Raw genomic sequence first — 26786 nt, forward strand, 5'->3', positions numbered from 1 at the left:
GCCGTATGTTGTGTAAGGCCCTGGGACTATGGAAACTCCTCACAATTGCTTTACACCACACTTTGCCTCAACAGTGTATCTTCTGGGAAGCTTATGAGCAGAGTTCTTCCTTTCATCCCTTCATTTAATTAATTCAGTGAGCTGACCGTTAGATGGTGTGCCGGGAAGGGATTGTCTAGCTTCCAGTTACAAATGTGTTAAAGAGCATTTAGCAAGCGGATTTTAGATCAGTGACCTCATAGTTGTTTTATTTCTGTCACTCACAGACACTTACACTTGGGCTCTGATAAAAGTGACGCATTGTATCACTTCTCTCTAGAGGAAGATTTTCAAATTCCACTTAGTTCTTGTTTTGGCGCCATTTGTGGAAACAAAGGAACAAAAGGAGGTAATGAGATGGGTGTTAGCAACAGGGTCTGACCCTCAACCCGGAGGCACCAGGTGACTTGTGATGGAGGCCGAACATGGGACCTCCTGTGTCAGTGTCCAAATCCCCTCCCAGCCTCTGACACAGGACATGAAAGGAAGCCTGAACTGCTTCGCAGGGAGAAACACGGACGGGAAGCAGACCGCAGACATTTACAGAGTACGTGGCACCCTGAGGACATCACGGTGGGACCAGGCATGCCCTCGGGCTGAGAACCCACTGGAAAGACGCTTTGGGGCCGTCACGGAAGGGAGAAGGCGTGGGTGTCGGGTTGTGGGCCCTGAGGCTGACACTTGGCTTGGCTCCTACTCTAGGTACGTACATTTGGTGAAGTCACTAAAACCTCTGGTCTCAACTGCTCTCCTGGGACAAATGGGACAGTCGCATGAGACTGCCTCGGCTGCAGACGCATTCTTCGGGGACACTGAGGTTGCCCTAAGGTTACAGAATCCACGTACCCGCTGCACGGAGAGACTGAACTTAGTCAGTGTGACATTAACGGACAGACAGGTCCGCCATTGAACGGTCAGCGACACTGTGACGGACAAGAATATCCATCCTGTCAAAAAGCGTCACTGAATTCATTGGGACTTTGGGCGCCATGCAGTTTTTCTCTCAAAAATACAAATGGCAATGAAAGCAGCTGAGCTGAGCACTTACAGTGAGAAGACTGAGCTGTTAGCAACAAAACACACTCCCTCCTCATTACCCCTCAGCTAAGTCCATGAGGAAAGTCGGCCGTCATCCTGTTTTAAACAGATAAGGAAACTAAGACAATCAGGGGAGTCCCCAAAATCAACAGTCGGACGGATCCGAGTCCCGCTACGGGGGCAAAGCCCGGACACGCGCAGGACGGTCTCCCCACGCAGGTCCCCACCTGTGAGGGACAGTAAATCCCAACAGTTCCAAGGAGCCCATGGATTCAAAAGGGCTGGACCACTGGTGTGCGCTCTCTCTGTACCTTAAAATATCGAAGCTCCTTTACAAAACAGTGTCTCAACAGAAGACGGCCCAGGGCAGTGGTCAGAACAAGAGTTGACGGGGATGGGAGGGGCAGCACCCATGTGACCAGGCTCCGGCCTCGGTCCGGGTGCCTAGAGCTCCGGGACCTGCAGGACATTTCTTTCGCTCTGTGCCTCCCTTTCCTCATTGGTGAGATGAAGACAATGACGGTGCTGCCTGGCAGGTTTGGTCGCAGAGCAAACAAGAAAACACAGTGCTGAGGGCACGTGTGACCAACAGTGGACATCCCATGAATGCCTGTGGCTGGACTCTGACTCTGCTACTTTTCCTTCTTATTTGCCTGTGCTCTGTGGGGGGGGGGGTCCTACACTGCAGAGAAATGTGCAAGAAGCAGGCTCAGGGGGGAAGCAGAGAGGCAGGGCTGCAGGGCACTCAGGACAGAATCACCTGCCCGAGTGGGGAGGGCAGACAGGCTTCCCGTGCTGTCCACAGGGACAGCCTGTAAGACCGTGATGTGCAGGAGACGGGCCAGCGGGCGGGGCTGTTCTGGGCCCTTCCAGGGAATCAGAGGAGTGCACTAAGGATCTGTAGTTACCACCACATATGCAGACCGGAAGGGGAGCCTGGCAAGAATTAACTTCCATGGGAACCCCTGGCAGAACTGGGCAGAGCGGAACAAAGTAATCCTACTGCAGAAGAAGGATGAGAGTATAACTCCAAAGAGCAGACAGAAGCCGGTTTCAGGCTTCTGAAAAACTCACCTGGTCTGCTCGGGCAGAAAACTAACAGGACCCAACATTGGCTCTGAGAAATACCAAAAATGCAGGTGCCACAAGCTTTCTTTTGGCTAGACTAACCAGATGAACAAAGTTTGTCCCCCACACAGGGGTTCGCAGTGGAGGAGGTGCCTGGAGAAGGCAGGATTTGGAGTTCTGTTTCTAACTCCCTTTGGAAATGTTTCCAAATGGGAATGATCACTTGGAAATGTCAGCTGACTGCCTCTAACCTTGAGTCATGGACACATGTTATCGTGTCCCCAGGATGCTGATATCGGCCTTTGCCTTTAAAATCAGTAGAGCTGGTCCTTAAAGGCTCCTTGCTGTGCCATTGTTCTGGGCACCACAGAGAAGTTAAATGGGAATGAGAAAAGGCCTCCATCCCACCACACTTCTGAACCTCACTCACACCAGTAGGACAAGAAACCATTTCTATCTAACATTCCAGCACCACGCCTGTGCACAGAAGGGGACCCTGGATATTAAAAACGGTCTCTCCTTGTCTTTAGCTGAAAAACTGTCATCCCGGGTGAAAGGGGCAGTGTGTAAAGGTGGGAAGAAGCCTGCAGCACTGAGCCATGGAGAGGATGGTCGGCTGCAGGGTCTCGTCACCAGACAGCAACCACCACGTGCCATGGTCCTCTCTGATCAAACACGTTTCACGGAGCTAAAATTACCCCTGTGCTTCTCACAGTGGGGGCACCTAACGGACCTTAAAAACAGATGCGTTAATATTGACAACTTCAAAAGGAACATGAATTTAAATAAGAATGTCTACACTGTAAATATTTCTGAGAAGCTAATGTATTAAAAGTTTACAGGGTACATAAAGCATCTTAGAAATATTGATTATATAATTCTTACGACCGATACACTCAAATTGAGTGAGTAGCTGTGAAATCACTGATTTTCGAATTTCAAGTATTTTAAATGTGACTCAAAAGATCACTGCAAGAAAAAAACTATATAGCACATGAATACTTGGAGGTTCTCATAGCTGTTTAAAAAAACCAAAGATTCATGGAAAATAGTTTTTATAATCTAGTCACGTATTCATTTTTATTAAAAACTTTCATTAAAAAAGCTGTAAAATTAACCTTCATAATTACATTCGTTTTAACAAGTCTTCCTGATAAGGGGCAGCTACAACTGACCTTGGATACACAACACGTCCCCGACTCTTCCTCCCAGGACGTCCCACAGGTGCCCAGGCAGGAGCATGGACGGGCCTCACCCAGGGAGCCGTCCCGTGGTCCCCACACGGGAGTGCGGGTGTTCTGAGCCTCCAGCCTCTCTCACACTCACTTAAGAGAAAAAGCCACCAGACTCTTACTCATCTCTTATGTTTTATCAAAGTCTTAATTGGATGACTGAAGCGAATGCCTGCTGTTTCCACACTGGGCATTAATACGACTTCTATTGGCGTTAGTCACACAGCCGATTAATTTTTTAGTTTGGACTTATTGTCGACACGCAGCTTCAACAGACTTTGTGTGTGAGTTCCTGACGGGAGAGATTAGGTGTTTCAGTATAGTTTTGATTATTAAAATTACTGACCCTTACCTACGATACTATATATTAGATATTTGCAGACAAAGTTTGTGGAGTTGCACTGGCTTTTATATTTAGGAAACAACTAAACTCAATTCAATCCCCCACCGCTGTCAGTGTAAATTGGGAGTTACTTTCACACAGGAGGCTTTCCTAGTTACATGAGAGAACAGGTTTCCTCCCTGTGGGCAGCATGTGCCTGACTCGTATAAATCTGTTCTGTACACACACCCACGACGGGTAAGAACAACTCGCCCAAGGGCCATGCCATCACCTTTGGGCTTTGTGCTTTGAGAAGTGTTACAGGTGTGGGCAGAGTATCAGTGACAGTGACAACCAGCCCCACTGGTAACGGCAGCAGCAAATCAGTGAGAGTTGACTCCGTGCCAGGCGTTTGGTCTGTGTGCTGACCCCTCTGCTAAGGGTCACACCACCACGAGGCAGGAGGTACGACTGTCTTCTGACGGGCGTGTGAGGCCCCTGGGTGTGAGGGCTCAGGTGCAGTAGGGAAGGGCGTCACCGCCAGGCAGGTGTGCCCTCCGACCAGTGGCCCACTGCTCTTCCCCTGCATCCAGCTCCACTGCACACACCAGCCGGCGATGAAAGGGAAACTGCAGGCCCAAGTCTACAGCCCGAGCCTAAGACTAGGAAGGAAGCCTCACTGTTCTGGGAGATACGGAGAGCACTCCGGACGTGATTCAGATTCCTGGGGACAAGCGTGACCACGGCCGTAGGAGGCCCTCCCTTCCTGGGGACGAGCGTGGCCACGGCCGTAGGAGGCCCTTCCTTCCGCTCTCTTCTGTAACTTGACCCTGCATCACACACCTTGCTCACCTCTCATCGTGATTAGATGGCGCAGGTGCACCTTCCAGGACCTGGACAACTCTCGAGAACAAGCCCGGCGGTGTCACTATGGAGCTGCCCCAGCCACGCCTTAGTCCCTGACAGAGAGGGTCCCAAACTGCGCGGTCTGGGGGGGCACGGGGCCCAGACGCCGCTGCTGTCTCCACAGAAGAAAAATGGTAAAAGCCATTTATCTCTCTGCCGAGAATCTGATCTGTTTGAAAAAAAAGGCTCTTTGTGTCAGAACAGCGGGTTCCAGTTTTCTGTGTCAATATTCTGTCTTCCATCAGGCCCCAGAAAGCATTGGGGGAAAAAGCAAACAGGTGACCACCCATTTGCGAGCGCCAGCACAGTCTGGAAGTGAGACAGCAGAGAGCACAGCCGTCCCAGAGGACAGGGGTCCTTCCTCAGAGCACCGCACGCCATCACTGGCACAGGCTCAGCAGCCAGCCCGTCCTCCCACGCGTCCCCCGGCTGCAGGGCCACCAAGCCTAACACTAAGCGGCACTCCCCGCGGGAACCCCACCATGACAAAGGTGGTGACGGACACAAGTGACAGCCAGAGGACGCCTTGGTCAGACAGATGGGTCACATGACTGGGCAGTGGGGACCGGCAGAAAGCTGGAATCCCAAGGCTGGTATCACACTGAGCGCCTTTTGTCTATGTTGGTTTTTCTGCCACAACCCCACACCCCACATTACAACAGGAACCCGTTCCATGCCGTGCATGCCCAGAGATGTGTCTTGCCACAGGGACTGCACACGTAACAGCCTGTGACACAGTGACGGTGTGGCAATGCCAGCGAGCGTGGCAGCCCGACCGTCCCTGCCCACCTGGAGACGTGTGCCGGAGCTGTCCCCGCTTCCTCCCCAGCACGACCCCACTGCACATGGGAGGACATGCAGGGCACTGAGCTGCCACAAAGACAGAGCGCGGCCAGGAGTAAGCGGCCAGTGCCTGCTGTGGGCTGGCAGACAGGGCTGGCACTGCTCACGTCCTTGATCTTGGACCTGGGTCTGCGGCCCGTCAGCTGTGTGACCTTGAGCAGCTTACTGACCATGAGCTCTATGCCCTCATCTGTGAAACAGAAAATAACGCCCACAACCTTATGGCACCACGGCAAAGATTAGGGAACTTACACGTCGCGGTGGCGCTTGGGGAACGCTCAATGAATGTGGCTGTTATTATGCTTTATTACTTATATGATTATTAATATTTTGCATCCTCCTACTTTGATTCTTAAGTAAGACACTGTGTTTTAATTTTGATGAGAATTCTCATGTGACTTTACTTGTGTAAGAAGTTGAGACAGACCATGGAATGACAGATGGTATAAGAAGGAGACATGGAAAAGGGGAGGAAGAGGAAGGAAGAGGGAGGGGAATGAAGCAAGGAGAGAGGGCAGGAAGGGCAGAGTGCAGACGGGGAGGGGTGAGAATTTAGCTCGGGATTAATCACAGAGCACGACTCCACCAGCCGGGCGGTGCTGAGGCCCAGGAGGCGCCTTCATGGAGCACTTGTCAGAGTGACGAGGGCCAGGCCAGTGCCCAGGGCTCCGCGTGCTCTCCTTCCACTGTCCCTCCGTCCCGCCCTCCCATTCACCCAGCACACATCTGTTCAGCAATTGCAAAGCCATTAGAACATCATGGAAGTACCTTCTATAAAAGTCACAATAACAAAAAGTGAACAGGTGAGATGTTAGGTAGAGGCCGTGCTGCAAAGACAAGAAGGCAGGACTCAGTGCAAGCACATGGGGACAAACGTGCCCGAGGGGGTGTCTGTCCCAGTGCCAGGGGCGCCAGTGGTGGGGCAGGCCCTGTGGTGAACGGACGCCGAACTATGTACTTGACACGACGCAGTGGTGACAGCTCGGGAGAGGTTAGCAAGTTGGGGCCACAGCCACGGGCGTGGGAGCCGTGCTGCGGGCCGGGCGGGCATCGGGCTGGGTTTTGCTGCGACTCTGACCTGGGCTTCAGCATTGATCCCCATTCAGCACACGGCCCCCCAGGCTGACACACGCCTTCCCTGCCAGTCGTGCGTCTGGGCTTCAGCATTGATCCCCGTTCAGCACACGGCCCCCCAGGCTGACACACGCCTTCCCTGCCAGTCGTGCGTCTCGGCTTTTCCTAAGTGACACTGTTTAGCTCCACTCCCTCCATTTTTCCCTCAGGCCCTGCTCGGAGACCTGCTGCACTGCGCCCACCACAGCAGCTCGTCCCGTGTCCCCTGTCCCAGCACAGACTTCGGGGCTGCACCAGCATCCCCACACTCTAGGCAGCTCTGGGTGGACGTCCGCACGAGAGTCCTTGCTGAGCTCCGTGCAAAAGCGAGACTGCTGCCCAAGCCGGAGCCCAGGGCCTGTGTCCCCAGGAAGGGTGGCCGACTGATCGGGGCGCCCGTCTTCTGGAACGCACCCCCCAGACACCCCATCATTGCTTCCGATTGCTGCTGTTCAAATTTGCACTCTGACAGCCCTCAGAAATCTTTGTTCACAACTGTAAACCTTTTGAATTTCCTTCTCTTAAATTCATTGCTCCTCCCGGTGGCACTATTTCCAAGAGTGTGGCTGTCGCTTTCTCAATTTGCAAGGAGTGTCATTAAGGTGGTGACACTTAACGTGACATGTGATTAACATGGAGGGGCAGACCCTGAAAGGATCAGGACATTCTAGGCCGAGGGGACAACTGAGAAATGTGACGTGTCCCCAGGTGACGGGGACACGATGGGAGGGGGTGGGTGCATGTGAGGACAGAAGTGAGGGTGGGACGGACAGTGCAATCTCTCCTGTTCCACCTGCAGAACCCCGATGTTGAACCTGACCGTTTGGCAGCCATCAATGAACAGACAATGGGGACAAGTGTCGCTGACACACCTCTGAGAGCGTGACAGTAATACAAGCAGAATTGGAATCGTGGTTTGAAGCACGTAGAACATCAAGAAAGTGCATTCTAGAAAAATCTCAATAAAAGAAGGAAAAGAGTAGACCTCAGGTGAGGAGACTGTGCAGCGGGATACGACACACCAGGCTGACAGCTCAGGGAATTTCTGCCTCCTCCTGGGAAAAGCCAACATAATCACAGAAACACACTTGTGTCATTGGACCCATCTGTGCAGATGTGCACCTCAAACTGGTACAGAAATGAGTCTACAGGGGTGAGGGGTTTAGGGTTAAATTTAAGGACAAAACGTTCTTCCCATTTATTAAGTCAAAACTCAAAGGGTAGTAAGTAGTAGCTACAAAATAGGGAGAAAGCCTGCCTCTGAGTCATGGAAACACGTAGTCTCAGAAAATATATGAACCTCCCAGATGTTCATTAAGCAAATGGCAGTAGAGCAATAGTGGGGTCTTGAACCAACATACCACAAGCCTTCTGGCCAGCAGAAGTGGACGCCTCACATTTTAAATCCCGCACAGAGCAAAGTGGCAAAGGGTCATCATTTGAGTGACATCACGGGCGTGCATTTTACTGGGACATGTGACACCCGATCTCAATCTGTGTGTCCGGCCAACAGTAAAAAGCTATATGAAGAAGCCACACGATGATAAAAGAGCAAAGAAGAGGAAACGCTGAGGAAGGAGTATTTATGTTTCTCTGGAGATAAACGAAACTGTTCCAGTGTTAATCGGGAAAATGCAGTGGCGCTAAGAAAGCTTGCAAAAAGCAGTTTTAGGCGTTTGCGATATATGTGACATCAGCCCCTCCCCCACACACCAGCGGGGCCCTGGTTCCATCTGCTGCTCCCCGGTGGCTCCGTGGCTGCGTGTTGTCAGCGGGGGTGGGACTTCACCCCCGAGGGACTGTGCTGGCATGAGGGACTGGGGTGTGTGGAAATGCTTCGAACTCGCAGAAAACTGCCTGCAAACACAGGGCTCTCGGGATGTCAAGTGAGTAAATATGTGGAGAAGGTTTCCTGTGCGATGGAAATGCAAGGTATGTTAACGGTGCTAAGATAAAGGGACAGTGTGTGAACTGAGCTAATGATCAAAACTGTCCTTAGCAGAGCAGCCTGAGGCGTCTGCGCCAGACACTGCTCACACACACACCTGCGGGGTTTACTCTCTCCTGAGAACTGGTTATGCTCTTGTGTGTCCTACCGGCCCTGAGAATCTCGGGCAACAGCATTGGGCTGCTGTGAGGGCTCGGGGGGTGAGACTTGCTACGACCACAGCTGAGGGCAACACACATGCTTCAGAGAGCTAATCAGATGGACCTGAATCATGACCTGTTCTCACCAGTGTGCTGGGCACTCGGGACGGCCTGTCAGACCCTCACACATACAGATGGACACACGCACGCACACGCATGCATACACATACACACACGTGCACACACATGTATACACTTACACACGTGTACACACACATACACACGTGCATACACACGTGCACACACATGCACACACATACCTGTGCATACACATGTACAGATATACATACACACAAGTATACACATATATACACATATACATATGCACGCATGCACCATACACATCTACACATACATACACATATGCGCACACACATGTACACACGTGCACACACATACCTGTGCACACACATCTACACACATACACGCACACTCGGAAGACTCTGAGACTGAACAGCACAGACTGGAGTCCGTCCCCCAGTGGGTGCATGTTTATGAAGGACCACAGCAGTGGCCGGCATTCAGAGGCTCACGTAAGCCCTTGATCAAAACCAAGAAGCAAACAGGGATCCAGCCCCATGCTGGCAGTCAGCCAGGCAGCCCTGGGCGGCCGTTCCGCCGCTCTGGGTGGGGGCACCTCACCCCTGCAGATGGACCAACACTCTTACTGCGCAGGGTTTTTTTCCAAGAGTGAAAAGTGAACGCAAACAGAAAAGTATTTGCCACGAGGTGTTCAGAACCATCACTTCTTTCCCCACTACTTTTGTCTAAACTTTAGAAACTGACTCAGCTCGACTGTTTCACTGTGTCTCAAACTGTGCTCTGAAACAGCTGCGCCTGGTCTGCTGTGCGTCAGTGGTGACAGGTGGCCGGCTACCTGTGAGTCACGGGCAGCTGCTTCACCTGTGGTCCCACCTGCTCACCTCTGCACAGAGCACGACAAGCCCCCATTTACTGCTCATCCCATGGCTTTATGTTCTTCATGCTGTGCCCCTCACCAGACTCTGAGCAGCACGGAGCTCTGAGCCATGTGGTGACTTTTCTATTTCTGTATCCAGCAGTGTGGGTATAAAATAAGTGCTTGTGAATTAAGTGACCTAGTTATACTGGTCACCTCAAAACATGGTGACTAGTCTGCTTCTGCCTGGCTGTGTCGGGTAAGTGAAAAGGTTAGAGGGCTTCTTCAGACACAGACTTATAACTGGATCTCCAGATAGAGAGAAGTAAATTTCTGAGTGATGCATCTAATTAAAAATTGTCAGTAAATTTTACACAGAGGGATGATCCTCTGAATGAACATCAGGCTTTCTTTTCTCCTTCAAAGATCCCATTACTTTTGCTTTTAGCTTTCCCGTTTGTTTTTCTTCAAACAGAAGGTGTTCCTAACAGCCTCCATGGAGCAGATGGCAACACTAGAGCTGAGAGCTGCTGTTAAATTGCTTTCTCAGGCCCGCGTACCATCCCAGCTGGGGTCACCCCAGAAGCCTGGTACCTCTCATTACTCTTCCAATTAGAATCTGCTCCCCGGTAATTAACACGTTTCCCTGCCTGCAAAACAACCACCCTTTGTCGCGCACAAGTGTGCAGAATTTCTATTTCAGAAAGACTTATTTTGGAAAGTTTTATAAGAAATTGCAATCGTGAAGTTTTATAAGAAATTGTGACAATCACTGGGCCATTTTAGGTTTAAAAGTATAACTGTGATCAATAATTCCCTGCAGCCATAGCAACAGAAGGGCCCCCCCATCTGGGAGTGAACTCTTAAGGAACCAGAGGACTATTTAGGCATGAAGGTCAGCATGCACACTATGCCAGGTGACTGCTGCACAGGGCGACATAGCAGCTGTGGGTGCCCAGCCGTACAAAGCCTGCTGGTGGTCACTGTGGCTCACACAGCTGTACGTGAACATTGTGGCTCCTGGGAACTGTTTCTAAGACTCCATCAATGACTGTGGTATTTTAAGGACTGATTTGCAACCAAAGGAAACGGTAATACAGTGTCTGTGTTTGCATAAGTTTGTGGATCAGTGTTTCGTATCAGTTATGAGATCAAAGCATAGGACTTCCGTGACTTGGATTTGCAAATGATAACACACGTGTGACTTTACAACGTCTATGAAAGTACATCACGCTTGTGCGAGAAAAGAAGCTCAGGTGGGATCAACTCGTGACCTGGTGACAGAAAAGTACCTTAACCGAAAGGGCAACTCAGTTCTTCAGGAAAATGTCCAAAAAAGGTGTAAGGTATCCTGGTTCCACTACTTCGTAAGATCCGATTTCATTTATCCATGAAGCTCAATCACGATACAGACGAATCTTTCTTTAAACAGAACTTTCTAACTGTTCACACGACAGACAGGCCCAGATGCCCTTCCTTTAAGGAATGAGTTGGCATGAGCAGGCACTCACGGCGACAGGACAGGAGGGCACTGTTTCCGGGGGCTTCTCAGCAGCCCGCCCTGACCCACGGGCCTCCATCCCTGCAGCTGCACCTGGAAACCACTCACGTTCTCATTCTTCTCTCCTTCACACCATTACCTGACACAAGCTGATTCTGGGGCCGAATTCAACTTTAAAGTGAGTAAGAACCATTTGAGAAAGTAGGAGTCACTTCTTTCTCCTAGTAAACTGAGTCGGAGGGATATAATTTAACTCTGACAGCAGAAGCTTTAGGTGACATACTGTAATGTGGTGTCACAAACTGATGGCAGGAGAGCTAAAGCCTTGTGACACCGCGGTCCTCTCACTGCTCATTCTCTCCCACCCCACAGCCCGCTCTCCACTGCTCGCTGAGCATCTGACCACAACGGCCAGCCTCCTACACGCTGCTCTTCCTCCAACAAGCAGGCTCTCCCATCAGCAAGACCTTCCTGTGACATCTAATCAGCAGGCTTTGCTTGGGAAGCAGTTAGGAACGAAGCCCACCTCTAAGGCTAAGGTCTGCAAGTGTGCAAAGGAGTCAGGTCTTCCGTGTTTCTTAGATGGGGGCGTGTGCTTCCCGGCACCTGAGCCCAGGGCTGGGGACACGGGCGAGGCCCTGGTCTTCTGGCTCTAGTTCCCATGTGGACATGTTATGGGATGGAACGCATGAATATTCACAATGAGATGTGAGGCTTCAAAGGGTCCCAGGCCCCCTGTTTCTCTCCCACTGTCACACTCCGAACCCTAAGTTCTGTGTTGTTCCTTGTCTTCCCAGTAGGCATGGGTGGGAAACTGTCACGGATAGATGAGGTCTCCAGGGATCCAGCTGGGTCTCTACTGAAACGTTTCCCCAAAACCTGCCCCCCCACTGAAACCTCATTGCGGCTCACAAAATACACCCGGAACTCTCCATTTGCTGCCTTGTCTTACATGGAGCTGCCACCCCTTCTTCTATCACAAAGCACCCAAGTGACCCCAAATGACTGACCTCCCGACAGCACGCTGTGCTGAACACGTTGGCAGGAAGCCACACCCCGTCCCAGCAGGAACCTGGCACCTGTTTGGAGTGTACGCTACGTGCTGGAATTGTTCTTGGCTCTGAGGACACAGGGCTGACAATGTAGCAAGTCCTAACCCACACGGAGGGTTATTTGCGGTGATGAAAGGGCAGCCATTTTCAAAATGCATAAGGCAAATAAGTAATGAAATGTAAGAAAATGGTAAATGCTATGAAGAAAATAAGCCTGACTGATGTGACAGCGAGTGACAGGGAGAGGAGGTGGCCTAGACTCAGCAGTCAGAAAACAGCCATCGCGGGTGAGCACTCACTGGCAAGAAGTCAGCTATGCAAAGACTTGTGGGGCAATCGCTACAGGCGATGGCACAGCCTGTGCAAGGTCCTCGGTGCTGAGAGCTCCAGGAGGACCAACAGGACAGCGAGACTGGGAGAATTGGGGACACGGGTGAGGCCCTGGTCTTCTGGCTCTAGTTCCCATGTGGACATGTTATGGGATGGAACACATGAATATTCACAATGAGATGTGAGGCTTCAAAGGGTCCCAGGCCCCCTGTTTCTCTCCCACTGTCACACTCCGAACCCTAAGTTCTGTGTTGTTCCTTGTCTTCCCAGTAGGCATGGGTGGGAAACTGTCACGGATAGATGAGGTCTCCAGGGATCCAGCTGGGTCTCTACTGAAACGTTTCCCCAAAACCTGCCCCCCCACTGAAACCTCATTGCGGCTCACAAAATACACCCGGAACTCTCCATTTGCTGCCTTGTCTTACATGGAGCTGCCACCCCTTCTTCTATCACAAAGCACCCAAGTGACCCCAAATGACTGACCTCCCGACAGCACGCTGTGCTGAACACGTTGGCAGGAAGCCACACCCTGTCCCAGCAGGAACCTGGCACCTGTTTGGAGTGTACGCTACGTGCTGGAATTGTTCTTGGCTCTGAGGACACAGGGGGCTTGCTGGAGTGAGAGGCAGCCAGAGACAGGCTGACACCAGGCCTTGGGGTCCTATGGGCAGCATCCGGACTGCAGACGTGACTATATCTGTGATAAGTAAGCATCTGCCCAGGGTTTTAAGCAAGGGGGTCTGCATCCTGTGCCCACGTGGCCCTGTCTCTGCACTTCCCCTTACCCGCCTCCCCCGCTGGTGCAATTTGCCCACCTTTAGGTTATTTCAGTAATGTGCCTCTTAGTCTTGCCTGTCTCCTGCACAGGGAGTCCTTTGTGGAGTTATAGTTGTTCAATTTGTTGTAAATTCCAGGGAAGATTTCAAAAGGCTCACCTCATGCCACCATTTTTATGATGTCATCTGCCAAAATCTCAATATTATAACATATCAATTTTCTCAAAATAATATGCAAGTACCAGGTAATTCCAATCAAGATCTTAAAATGTTTTGGAATGTGATACTCTGATCTGCATTTACAAGAATGAACATATGTGAAAGATAACAATGTTTCCCTTTTTGGCAAAATAAGTTATACAATAGGGGAATTTGCCCTACACATTATTAAAATATTATGGAATTAAAATAGGTGTAGCATTTAAAATATTATAATGAGCTGTAGAAACAAATACCTCCTTCCTCTGCGTGCAATGCTATTCATCCAGTTTTCTTCCTTAGAAATCTGTGATTTTGCCAAATGGAGAAGAAACAATGAGTGCACGCAAGTGTGTGCGCAAGGAAAATAAATAGCTCAAATATAACAGCTGCATGATTTCTCATTGCTAGTAATTATTTTGTTTCTGCCAGAGGAAGAAAGCAATAAAGAAAAGATATATAGGAGCATTTCAGCGGTGAACATGTGCTTATTAATTCTTTTCAGGCCTAAAATGACAACTCCACTTTGTTACACTGTATCTTGGAAACTATAGAAAAGAATAAATGAAAATACAAGTCTTGTTCGGAGCAGCATATTCTCAGACCTGAGGGTTTCGGGATGACAGATGCGTCCTCCATTCTCCCTGCGACCAAACACCAATCTCTGCCTTACACTTGAGCGGTAAGCTGGAATTTGTTCCATTTTCCTGTGTAATGCAGAGGATAAAGCTGGGGAACTTCAGAGAAACAGTAAACTGAGGGATACATTTATGGGCATACCTTGCTTCCTTGTGTTTTGCTTTAACATACTTTGCAGACACTGAGGTTTTTTTTTACAAGTTGAAGGTTTGTGGTGACCCTGTATTTGGCAAGTCTGTTGGTGCCATTTTTCCAATACCTTTTATTCACTTCATGTCTCTGTCACATCTTGGTAATTCCTGCAATATTTCAAACTGTTTCATTATTACTGTATGTGTTATGGTGACCTGTGGCCAGGGATCTTTGATGTCACTATTGTAACTGTTTTGGGGCTGCCATGCGTCACACCCATAGAAGACGGTGAACTTAATGGATAAATGCTGTGTGTGTTCTGACTGCTCCACCCACTGGCTGTTCCCCTGCCTCTCCCTCTCCCTGGGCCTCCGTGTTCCCAGAGATAAAACAATATTGAAATTTGGCCAACTAATAACCCTACAATGGCCTCTGAGTGTTTGAGTGAAAGGAAGAGTCACGTGTCTCTCACTTTAAATGAAAAGCTAGAATGGATAAAGCTTAGTGAGAAAGGCATGTCAAAGGCTGAGGCCAAAAGTTAGGCCTCTTGTGCCAAGTTGTGACTCCAAATGGAAAGTTCCGGAAGGAAATTAACAGGGTTGCTCCAGTGACACACAAAGGATAAGAAAGTGAAACAGCTTAATTGCTGATATAAAGAAAGTAAGTTTTAGGGTCTGGTTAGAAGATCAAACCAGCCACGCATTCCTTTAAGCCAAAGCCCAATCTAGAGCAAGGCCCAACCCTCTTCAATTCTGTGAAGGCTGAGAGGTGAGGAGGCTGCAGAAGAAAAGTGTGAAGCTCGCAGAGGTTGGTTCGTGAGGTTTAAGGAGAGAAGGTATGTCCATAAAATCAAAGTGAAGGTGAAGCAGTGAGTGCTGATGGAGAAGCCGCAGCACGTTATCCAGAAGGTCTAGTAAGATAATGAATGCGGGTGCTGCACTCAACACAGATTTTCAATGTGGATGAAACAGCCCCATATTGGAGGAAGGTGCCATCTGGGACCTTCACAGCTGGAGACGAGAATCAGGGCCTGGCTTCAGAGCTTCAAAGGACAGGCTGGCTCTCTGGTGAGGGGCTCACGCAGCTGGCGACTTTCCGTGGAAGCCACGGCTCAGTTACCGCTCTGAAAATCCAGGGCCCTTAGGAATTGTGGTAACTCTCCTCTGCCTGGGCTCTGTGAATGGAACCACCACCCCGGATGACAGCGCATCTGCTTACAACATGGTTTACTGAGCATGTCAAGCCACTGGTGAGACCTACTGACCAGGAAAAAAGGTTCCTTTAAACATGACTTCTCACTGACGATGCCCCTGGTCACCAAGTGCTCTGAGGGGACGGATGACGGCGTTACTGTAGTTCTCACGCCTGCTGACCATGTCCATCGTGCAGCCCGTGGACCAAGGAGGCATTTCAACTTTTGGTCCTCGCATTTAAGAAATACATTGCGTAAAGCTGTGGCTGCCATAGACAGTGATTCCTCTGGTGGAAGCGGGGCAAGTGAATTGAGAATCTTCTAGAAAGGATTCACCATTCTAGATGCCATCGTACATTTGTGATTCATGGGAATAGGTCAGACTGTCAACATTACAGGAGTTTGGAACAAATTTCAACCCTCACGGGTGACTTTGAGGGATACGACTTCAGTGGTGGAAGTCGCTGCAGACGTGGTGGAAACAGCAGGAGAACGAGAACTGGAAGGGCAGCCTGAAGGGGACTGAACTGCTGCCATCTTGTGATAAAACCTTAACAGATGAGGGTTTGCTTATGGATGAGCAAAGAGAGTGGTTTCTTGAGATGGAACCTACTCCTGCTGAAGATGCTGTGAAGACGTGAAATGACAACCTAGGACTTAGAACATCACATCAAGTTAGTTGATAACAAGCAGTGTCAGGGCTTGAGAGTCTGACTCCAATTTTGAAAGCTCCACTGTGGGTCAAATGCTGTCAACCGGCATCGTGTGCTGCAGAGAAATCATTTATGAAAGAAGGAGTCCGTCGATGTGGAAAGCCTCGTTGTCGCCTCATTTTAAGAAATGGCCGCGGCCACCCCGGCTTCCCAGCCACCCCCTGGTCAGTCACGGCCATCGGCATCGAGGCCGACCCCTCACCAGGGAGGAGACTGCGACTCGCTGATGGCTCAGGTGATGGCTCACAATGTTTAGCGATACAGTGTTTCTGATCAAGGTTTGTCCACTGTGTATTTAGACATACGCTATTGCACACTCAACAGACTACAGTATAGTGTGAACGTCACTTTTACACCCACTGGGAAACCAAAAGTTCATGTGACTCGCTTCACTGTGATATCGCGTCACTGCGGTGGCCTGGCCACGCCCGCAGACTGCCCAGCTGTGCCTGCACTCTGTGGGTGGTCAGCAAATCCTAACTTAGAAAACACAATGGTGTGGCTCAAACCCAGGCAGGCCCAGAGCTCTTAGCACAGGACCCAGACCGCCTACCGCAACTTCTTAAATAACAGCAAGTTTCGAATATGCTGGTGAGTAAATATCTGAGGGGAGAATATATCAGGACATTGCATCCGTTCAAAGGCATCTCCAGTGGGTAAGGTTTGACACCGTGCTGGCCTGTGAAGGAGCCATGTCCCCTCCTCCTTGCACAGAGGGCACATCAAAGGCCACATATGCACAGGTGAGGGCCCGCCATGGTGGCCAGTGGCAGCGGGCAGCGTGGTGCGTCTGCAGTTAACCTCCCTGTGACTGAGTATGTTCCGACTTAGCCAGAATGGCCCAGGCAATCACTGACTTCTGCAGTCAGCTGCTAAGACTGGGAGGAAAGATCTAAGATCATCAACAAAGCTGCACAAATTCTGATGCACAGAGGGAGGCGGCAAGCCTCAGGCTACTGTGCTTTCGAGGCAATTAACTTTCTCCTTGTCTGGCAACTCCGTGTTACACAAATCCCTGGATTGAAGACTGGAGCACTGCCGGCATGCTTCTGGAAGTCTGATCTAACTCGTGATTAGGAAGAAGACAACAGCTCTGCAGCACACTACTAAATGGTGTGCACTGAGGAAATCCTGCCGCTGGATTCTCTCCCCGGCACGGCGACGGCGCTGTTTTTAAAAGGCTTCACAGAAGTGACACAGCCAGGGCAGGGCACCCTCAGAGGTGGTGCCTGTCTGAGCTCCTTCAACCGCACGTGCAGGAAGTGTCCCTGTCACTGGGGGGACGTGGTTGAGGCCTGAGACGGGCGTGCAGTGGGAACCTCTGTGGATGCATCGCAGCCACGCAGGCTGCTGGAGTCGCCTCGGACACACACTCAGTTCCTGCAGAGCTCACACCAAACCTGTCACCACTGGGCTTCTGCGGGAACACCCTGTGTTTCCACGTGGGGCCTCGTGTGAAGCTTCCTTAGGGGATTCTGTTCCTGTCGTCAGGGCAACTACCTGCACCTCTGACTCCTCAAGACTTTTCAGACTTCCCCTCCCCTGTCTCCTCCCCATTAACCCAGGCTGGCCCCCAACTCCTGCGGGCCTGCTAGGACTCCCACAGGACTGTCTGCACAGGGACCAGCTGTTAGGCTTTTTCACTTCCGAGTGTACAGGCTCTCACGTCCTTTTGCCAACACCATGCACAGCTTAGAAGAGAAGGAAGCATGAGTGTTTAGTCTACCCTCCCCGTGCCTCCTGGAGACGCAGCACCGTGCTTCTGCTCTGGCTCACGGGGAGAAAGGCCAGTGACGTCTCATCCCAGCCTCTGGGTGTTTCCACTGGCCCAGTGTGTCTGCATCTTGTCCTAACAGTCCTGCCCCCCGGTCCCCCGCCACACTCTCGCTGTCTGCTGCAGAGAGCAAACCCCTCACCTCACCGCAGGGCTAAGGACCACAGGCCCCTGGCTCCCCCCAGAACTACGCCCATGAATCCAGGACTCGGAACAGCTCTGGAAAACCACGGCAGAACTTCCCTGATTACCAGCACTAGGTCAGAAAACACATGGGCTCCACGTTCCAGCCATGGGAAAACAAGATAAATCACATGTGTGTACCGGTAAGTGACTGGCAGTATTAACATTTTGGCGCCAAGAATTAACATTTCATGTTTACAGCGGATGTCAGGTGTGCAGCTTCTGCCTCCGAGCTGCCAGAAAGCATAAACGGAGAGAAAGGTCAGAGAGCCGCGCAGGACGCGAGTGGTGCTGAAGGTCATCACGATGGAGAGGTTGCCTCAAGCCTGCACATATCACCACCCCAGAGGTCCTTTCACATCTCAGTGGAAAGACAGCACGCCTCCTTGAGAGATCGGAGAATACAGTACGTTTTGGCAGCTGTGTTGAAAACACACTCTGGTTACGGTAAGCTTCGTCTGATCAGTGAACCTGGGTGATCAGTGGGCTGGTTTCCCCACCAGGAGACACGAGCCCTGCGATGACTGGAACAGACGCAATGGGATCCACACGTAACTAACCGGACTCACAGCGCGCCATGAGCATACGAACAAGTCAGAGCATCCCTCCCTGCTTTCCTCATGACGTCCTGAAGAATCCAGCCCTGACACAGCAGGGGCTCTGCAGCCAAGATGAGTGTGAACAAATTCCAGCCGCCGCCTCCTGTGCTCGCTGCTGGGGGGCGACCTGCCCCCTGTGCCCCCACCCTCCCGCCTCTTTCTTTAGAGTTTGTGACTACAGAATCCTATCTCCAAACATAAGCACGTGTAAGTACAGCACTTGTCATGGGAAGAGCTGAGGCCTCTCCTTGGCCACATGGAGGGGTCACGCTGAGCTGTCCCCAGCCCTTGGGTGCTCATGGGGACGATTTGGAAATCGCTGGCGGGCAGGAGGAAGGTGAGCCCTGAGGGGACAGCTGGCGTGGGGAGCCCAGGGGGAGCCTCCTCGGGGCTGTGAGAAGTCAGCGCCGTGTAGGAGAAGCTCTCTGAGCTCCAGCAGCAACGGACGCGCTCTTTGCTCCCCAGCATTTTGAAAAAGTGTCCTTTCAGGGCCTCACCCTTTTCATGATGCCAGTTCCTCCACGAGAACTCCGGAGGGCGCTGCTCTGGGTCACACAGAGAGGTTCTGGGAGGAAAGGGAAAGCACAGGAGAAGACGGGGCCATGTCGGGAGGCTGCCTCTGCCCTCTGCCTGCAATCACGCAGCACCGCTGGGCAGGCCGTCTCCAGGGGGCCCCGGCCTGGTCGAGGGGCCACTACACGGCAGTGTCCAGGGCACAGGCGCAGGTCAAAACCAAACAGGAATGAAGGACGCACCAGTGACGCTGCTTCCCCCCATACAAACGTCACTGAAGCACTGATTATGTCAGAGAACGACAGAAACCCTAAGCACTCCCAGTGGGAACAGAGTTCACAGGAGGACTCGGTGTCTTCCCGCCGCGTTTCTGCTCAGCCCCCCGGGGAGCGTGAGGCTTCTTCATGGGAACTGGGTTCAGGTCGCATCTGTCGCTCTCTCCCAGATTTGCCTCTTCCCAGTTAAATGCATCTTGGTCCCAAAGGTGACCGTGTGTGATCACATACCATAAAATGTCACATGTCTCCCTCCTGCCCCTGACTCTGCTGAGAGATGTAGCACGACTTTGGGGCATGAAGCATTTGCTAAGAAAAGTGACGACGAAAAGCAGACTAGAAGCAGAGGGTGCTCCGTTACTCTGAGAAAGTGGAAAATAAATCTGGAAAAGTGTCTCGAGGGCGGCCGATGGGAAGGGTGTCTGTCCTCCAACCCCCAAGGTCAACACCGTGTTCAGCCTGTGTCAGATGTCCTGCTCAGCCTGCGGGAAGGCAGCCGGGGTTCCCCTGCGAGAGGCAGTCACGGGGCTCCTGCAGGGGCACCTCCAGGCCCCACGGCCTCACCGCGCAGGGTCGTGTGCTGTTAAACAACAGATTGCCAAGTCCTCCCTCGAAATCACAGGTGCTCCAAGCAGGAGCGAAACCCACACACCTCAGAACCATGTTTTCCAAAATGGGTACAAACACTGCAGGCGAGATGACCCCCAGGTACGGGGATAAAATATCGAGAACGCTCCTTACAGACTGATGTAGGTAGTTTACATTTTTCCATCTAATAAACATATTAGGGCTGTAGTGTTTTTTTACCTCTATAAATAAATCAAACATTGCAAGCCATTTGCATGTGTTACCTTTTAAACCCTCATGACCACCCCACAACGATAAATTTTGAGATTAGTCCCCGTTTACAGGTGACAAATGGAGCTTCAGAGATGAGGCAACCTGCCCAAAGCCCATGTGGTCAGAACGGGAGCTTGAGCCCATCCTGCCTCCTGAGGGGGGGGGGGGGTGTGTGTGTGTGTGTGTGTGTGTGTGTGTGTGTGTGTGTGTGTGTGTGTGTGTGTGTGGTGGTGACGCCCGAAAGCGTTTTCACTGCATCCGTGTATCTGTGGAAGGGTTTGGAAAGCAACATCTAGGATGTGGAAACTGTGTAAATCAACAAAGTGAAGCCTGTATTTTTTGTGGCAGAATGTAGCTCCTTTAAAAACCCACAGGTCAGGTCTAAAGCCCAAATCCCCTGCTGCGCAGCTCTGGACAAACCCCCTAATGGCGCTGAGCCCTGCCCACCAGTGCAGAACCAGAGTGGTGCCCTTTGGCGCCTGGCTGAAGAACAGCGCCCTTTACTGCCACGACAGGGCCAAGGCCATGTTTCTCAGGTCCTGGGGACCACACGCCCCCGAGAACGGGGACTCCCACTTCCCACTTCCTGCACGCTGAGCTGGTGCCTTTCACCTGGGAGCGGCCTGGGCTGGGGCTCAACACATGCTGATCTAATCCACTCCCATCAAGTCCATCAGCAATGCCCGCTGTTCTTCCCTCTCCTTCCCACTCAGATTATTCAAGGAAAGGGCCAGGTTCACTCCAGTGAAATGGCATTCATTATGCGACACAGACCGGCTTCCACACGTCAACAGGTATTTGATGAGTAAATCAATGAATGAATAAAACGGGTGGATGGATGGATGGAAAGAAGGCAGGCAGGGAGGGAGGAGGCTTGGAGACGATTTCAAACTCACTTTCCACATCCCAGCACTTTGCAGAGACTCTGCATTACTCAGCCCCCTTTCCATCCACAGAGCAGGCGTGCAGCAGCTCAGACGAGTCCCTGCAACACACATTCCCTGCAGAGAGCCACACATCCCGCTGCTCTCCGTTTCACAGCAGCTGAGGTCACCTGCCAACAGACTCAGAGCACATCTGTCTGAATGCGGTAGGAATTCGTTGGGACTTCCGGAAATGTCAATAGTCACCCAGCACTGAGTGCATTCAGACCCGGGCTTACAATCCTGACAATTATTCGTTCACACAGACTTTGTGCTGGGACGTGCTAACTTATCAGTCCCCAGGGCCAGGCCGGTGACCTTGGGCGAGAGGCTTAGTCCTCAACAGCCTGCCACTCGCCTCTCTGCCGTCACACGTGGGACGGCATCCGTGTGTGCTGTGATGCAGCTTTCAGGTACACGGCTTGAGGGAAGGGGGGCCCTGCCTCTCTGACACACCTCTCCCAGTCACCCAGGACCCATGTGACAGGAGCCACAAAGCATCCTCAGCCCATGAAGACGTCATGTGTTCTCTACCTCAAAGTGGCATAAAAAGCGATTGTTCCAAGTCTGAGGAAATTACATCCAGGCACAGTGGAGCCGGGTGGGTTACGGAACGACGCCTGCCTGAGATAGGACGGTGTTAAGATTACAGATTGCGTTTCCTTTTCTTCAGGTGTCCCCTCTGGACTACCTGAGATGACTTGTTTCCTGGTCTTGTGGAAAGAAAAGAGAAGTAAAGATATCGATCCAGAGGACGTCACCCCATGCCATCTGGTCCTGCTGCTGCCAGCTCTCACCTGGGCACAGCAGGGGTTACAAGGGGTTTCAGTATAAATGCACTACTGTCCCCACTACCTGTGGTTTGGCACCGCAGTGCCCTGTTCACGCCCCAAAGGCCCTGGTGTGTAAGTGGGTGGCAGGGCCCAGGGCCGCCGATTCCAGGACATGCACAGAGCACAGGCGTGGGGCGGGGGTGTTGGATGGAGCCGGGGGGACCAGGGGGGAGCCTCGCTCTGAAACAAGGAGAGACTCCACCTGGTTCTTGACTCAGAGCAAACGCCACCAGCCACCTTCAGACAAAGCAGCTCTCTATCAACATACGTGTATGCAACCGTTTGGTTTGCCTATGATTTCCTAATATAATTGCCTAATTAATTATTGCCTAATTAACACTAATTAGTATTTATCACAAAGTGCCCAGGAACTAGTCTTGTCACCTTTTTTACAAAAGGACGATTTTTCTGGCGCATTTGCATTTCTCACGATTTTGCAGGGATATCAGCCGTGGTGGTAATCACGTGAATTCCTAGCTTTTCACACTGTTAGTAACTAGACTAATAATGAAGCCACAGATAAGCCACATCCAGGCCCTCACGTTTCGCTCGTCACTAGCCAGTTTTCCGCTAGTTTCCAGGAGGAGGCTAATTCCTCTGGACTTGAAGGGGTGTCACTGGTCCTGCACAGCAGATGGTGGATCAGAACTGGAAGGAATGTCACAGAGTGAGTGGGAGATGAGGCTCCTCTCAGGGGACAGCCACCTGTGTGCGTAGGAGTGACTGGGATTCTAGGAACAAGGCCCAATTGTCACTCACTGTGAAACCGTTTTCCCATCTATGGCAGCAAATAAATGGCAGCCACTCGGAGGCAAAGCCGTCACCGCCTCGCAAGGAGTCTTCTCAGACGGAGTCAGGGGGTTTCAGCAACAACGCAGTCCCCACACTTGGGACCCAGCTTAGGTCTTTCCACCTCTATCTCACTAGACAGCTTGTGGAGGACACTTCTGATTTTCATTACAAATAAACAAGAAAGTCAAAACCTTATTCCATCAAGAGAAGACGTCTCACACAGTCTTGCTATGGGCCAGTGACAGAACTGGAAGCCAGGGGGAAATAAAAGAGGTGAGAACGGCGACTTAATAAACAGCTGAGCAGTAACAGTCCTTACGGGTCATGTTGCCACAGGAAAAACCAAAACCAAAAGCAAAGCCCTTGGGGGTCAGTCCCAGCTGGACAGCCCTCGAGTCACCCCACCAGGTGCCTCCACAGGGCGGCGCCTCCGGGTCCTGAAACGTCCCCTCTGCTGGGGGTGGCACGGAGCCCGTGGGCAGGACCCGCGCTGCTGGGGCACCTCACACCGTCAATGATTAAGGCGCGTGGCGCACGCTACCTGCTGCTCCTTTGTGTCCTGATGTTTTCATCCCACTGTCATTCTCAGAGGGGCTCTGCAGAACCTAAACACCCAGGCTACGCCGTGCCACACAGTGTAATTTCCAAGTCGGAAAAGAGTCTGTTTTGGGTGAGTTTCCCCACGGATTCTTAGACACCAACCAATCACAGGTTACAGGCAGTGTTTGCCTTTCATATCGCACCTGGGATGTGAGAAGCCCTGGGCTAAAACCATGGCCCCGTGTACACTTGGGACACTGGGGACTCCGTGACAAGGTCAGCAGTGTCCCCATATCCCCAGGACACGGAAAGAAGGGAAGATAAGAGTTACATGAGTTTCCAGGAATTCTCAAAAGGCATTTGAACCTGGGCACTCCTATGAAAGGATCCTTACTCATCTCATGGACGTGATCATTTGTTCCACTGACGTGTACTGACCGCCTGCTACAAGCAGCCCCAGGCTGAGCACCTGGGTGCAGACCTGCCAGTGACCCGGCTCCGTCCTCAGGCTGCTCCCAGCCAGCACGGCGGGGTGAGGGCTGGGACTATCCCAGCATCTGACCGGACACCAGGCCCCGCCCGCAGTCCCGCGTGTGCTCGGTCACTCGCTGTCCTATCGCGGTCCAGGCTGTCGGGACAACGTGCCCGTCTGAGGACATTCCTCCTTCATCACCCACATTCCCACCTGACCGCCAGTCGGCCCGACCTACGCACGCAGACACGACAAGAGGAGCGTGTGGAGTCAGGAGGAGGGCACACACAGGGCGTCCTCAGTGGGTCTCCCACTCCGTGGTTGGGAAAGATCTTTCGGGCCTCGTTTCACCCAACAGCTCGTGAAGACATGGCCACGTGTGCGTCCAGCCAACCCTGCTGTGCCATCAGTGAGCACATCTAACCATGAAAGGCTTTAAAGATCGTTCAGGCAGAATCTTAAACTGGGTCCAACCTCGCCATGGAGAAGGCCACCCAGCTCTTATCTGATGTCGATTAAAAAGCAAATTTACATGATTTTGATACTTCCTTGCTAGGTGGAGTTGCAGCTGTGATTTATTGCGAGCTAACACACCTCCCCTTTTTCTCCTAAGAAAACCCTCTTTTCCTCTAGAAATGACACCGTTTCAGCCCAGTGCTTGCCAGGAGGTGGGGCTGCGTTGGGGACAATCTCGTGGGCAAAGTTGGTCCAAATAAACCAGTAGCTACTGAGCTGCGGGCACCCCGTCCATTCACAGCCAGCATTAGGGCCCAAGGAGCCGGGAGTGGCCAGCGGCCACACACATCCCTGCAAGGACTGGACAGCACAGAGGACCGACCCGGAGGGAGCAGCCAGGAGATACAGAGAGACACGGTCGTCGGTGGGAGTGGCTCAGCCCCAGGGCAGGGGTTCGGGTTCTCAGGGCGCAGACGCTACATCTGAGTTCAGGATAAAAGATTTTTCATCAGAGATCAAAACCTGGGAAATCAAGGGGGCAAAAAGAAGCCGGGATGGGAGAGAAAGACGTTGAATGCTTTGTGGTCCAACAACGCCCCCAGGCCTGGCAGGATGGTCTGGGTTCAGCGCCGCCCTCAGAACCAGCCAGGGCCGGGCAGGAAGGGCTGGCCCTCGATCCCCCCGCCTTGCTCGGTCACCAGGAGTAGGCAGCCCAGGTGGATCGTAAGGAAGCTGAGAGCCCAGGCCACCTGCTGCCCCCACCCCCAGCAAGCGGCCAGTCCTGCTGGGTGGCCCGTGTGACAACCGCACGGCGCTACTGAAAACCACTTGGTCACCCCAGCTGTGTGAGCTCAGTTACTTGTATTTCCAATCAGGACACTCCACGCTTCCCTTCCAAGTTCAAGTCCCCCTGGGACTTCAAGGTCCCAGCCAAATGCACGCCATGCAGTGGACTAGGGAGCTGGTTTAACCCACCGTGCGCGGATGGGGCCTGCTGCCCAGTCTCCCGCTGGCTCAGACACCTCTCGTGGGGCGACGCTGACAATGGGACCTGCTGGTTTGTGATCGAAGTTGACAAGCCACAGGGTAGGGGGACCTCGGGGTCACAGAACTGATAAGACCATCTGAACAAGCTTTCCTACGAGGGAAGAAGCCTGTGTGTTTCGCCCCTGCTCACAGAGACGCCCTCTAATCTGCTTACCGCTCGGTCATTCTCACCCTCGGGGTACAGAGTGTGTCTGTCCCTCCAGCATCACTGACTTACGTGCGATGACGCCTCTTTGGTCCCACCAGGGACCAAGCCGGCCAAGTACGCATGAGGACACTGACGCAGAGCTGCAGACCGTCCCTGGGGCCGTGGTGTGCCCTTAACCTCACTGCGGAGCTGGTGTGTCCGCTGCTGCATTTCTAGCAATAGTTCAGTTTATAGCAACCTACCACAAAATACCCAATTCCAACTCCCCGATAAAATGACTGAATATACACACATATTTTCATGTAGCTCTTACGCCAATATGAAGAGGGCCAACGTCCTGCACTAAAAAGCTTTGTACATGTGTAAGAGCATGAGTGTGAGAGAGAGACCACAGAGACCGCAGGGCACGCCGCGGTCTTAACTCAGGCCCAGCGGCACCCGTGAGGATGGCGCTCTGCTCGGACCCACTGGGGATGAAATGGACCCGGCCGGGGCCCTCCTGCGGGGGCTGGGATCACGTCACGTCAGGACGTCTCTGCAAGGACCACGCCTGAGTGCCTGGCAGTCCAGCGCAGCCCGCGGAAGGCTCTCAGGGTGCGGGGACACAGGGCTGCTGACAGGAGCAGCGACAGGGCCCGGGCGGCGGCCGCCCACCGTGGTCAGTGACACAGGAAGCGGAGCCGCGACCTCACCTGCGGACCTCACCTGAGGAGCTTACCTGCGGAGCGCGGCGGGGGGCCGCACAGCAGCACCACTCCTTGGCCTTCGCGCACGGACACTGCACTCCTGGCTCTGCTGGTGGGACCGTCAGGGTCTGATGCGAAAACAAAAGAAACAGCTTCAGAAAGAAGTGCCAAATTCTAGCGCTCACACACGGACAACCCTTACAGGATAACAGCTCAGATCCCGCCTCAGGAATCTCAGGGGAACACTTGCTTTGAGAAGGAAAAGGAGGATTTTGATTTCTTTATTACGGCTTCTAGCAATTCAGCAACACAATAAAAATACACACCCCAATCCTGCATTGTTATAATAGTGTCAGAGATCACTCGGGACTCCCAACAGGGCATATATTAGAATTAAGTAAGCAGGAAACAGGGCCCCAAGAAGAAATGAAGTCTCCTCAGCCAACAGTCTGCGCGCCCCAGACCCACGTGTCACAGTGCTTCATGGATTGCTGGCCCCGGTTTCTGCATGTGGCTGGATCCAGGACCAACTACCAAGCACAGGATGACAAGGTCACACAGCACA

General features: G+C 52.1%; 1 protein-coding gene across 4 annotated transcripts in view; it reads right to left on the reverse strand.

The window, feature by feature from the left end:
* LOC117037310 (contactin-3) overlaps positions 1-26786 on the reverse strand; it is a 209305-nt gene that overhangs the window by 74063 nt on the left and 108456 nt on the right. For all 4 annotated transcript variants that reach the window (XM_033133242.1, XM_033133240.1, XM_033133243.1 and 1 more), the window contains one exon: positions 26254-26349. In XM_033133242.1, the coding sequence (XP_032989133.1) occupies positions 26254-26349 (96 nt within the window). The remainder of the gene's footprint in view (positions 1-26253; positions 26350-26786) is intronic.

Source organism: Rhinolophus ferrumequinum, chromosome 17, assembly GCF_004115265.2.
Source record: "Rhinolophus ferrumequinum isolate MPI-CBG mRhiFer1 chromosome 17, mRhiFer1_v1.p, whole genome shotgun sequence".
In the NCBI taxonomy this organism is placed as follows: Eukaryota; Metazoa; Chordata; class Mammalia; order Chiroptera; family Rhinolophidae; genus Rhinolophus; species Rhinolophus ferrumequinum.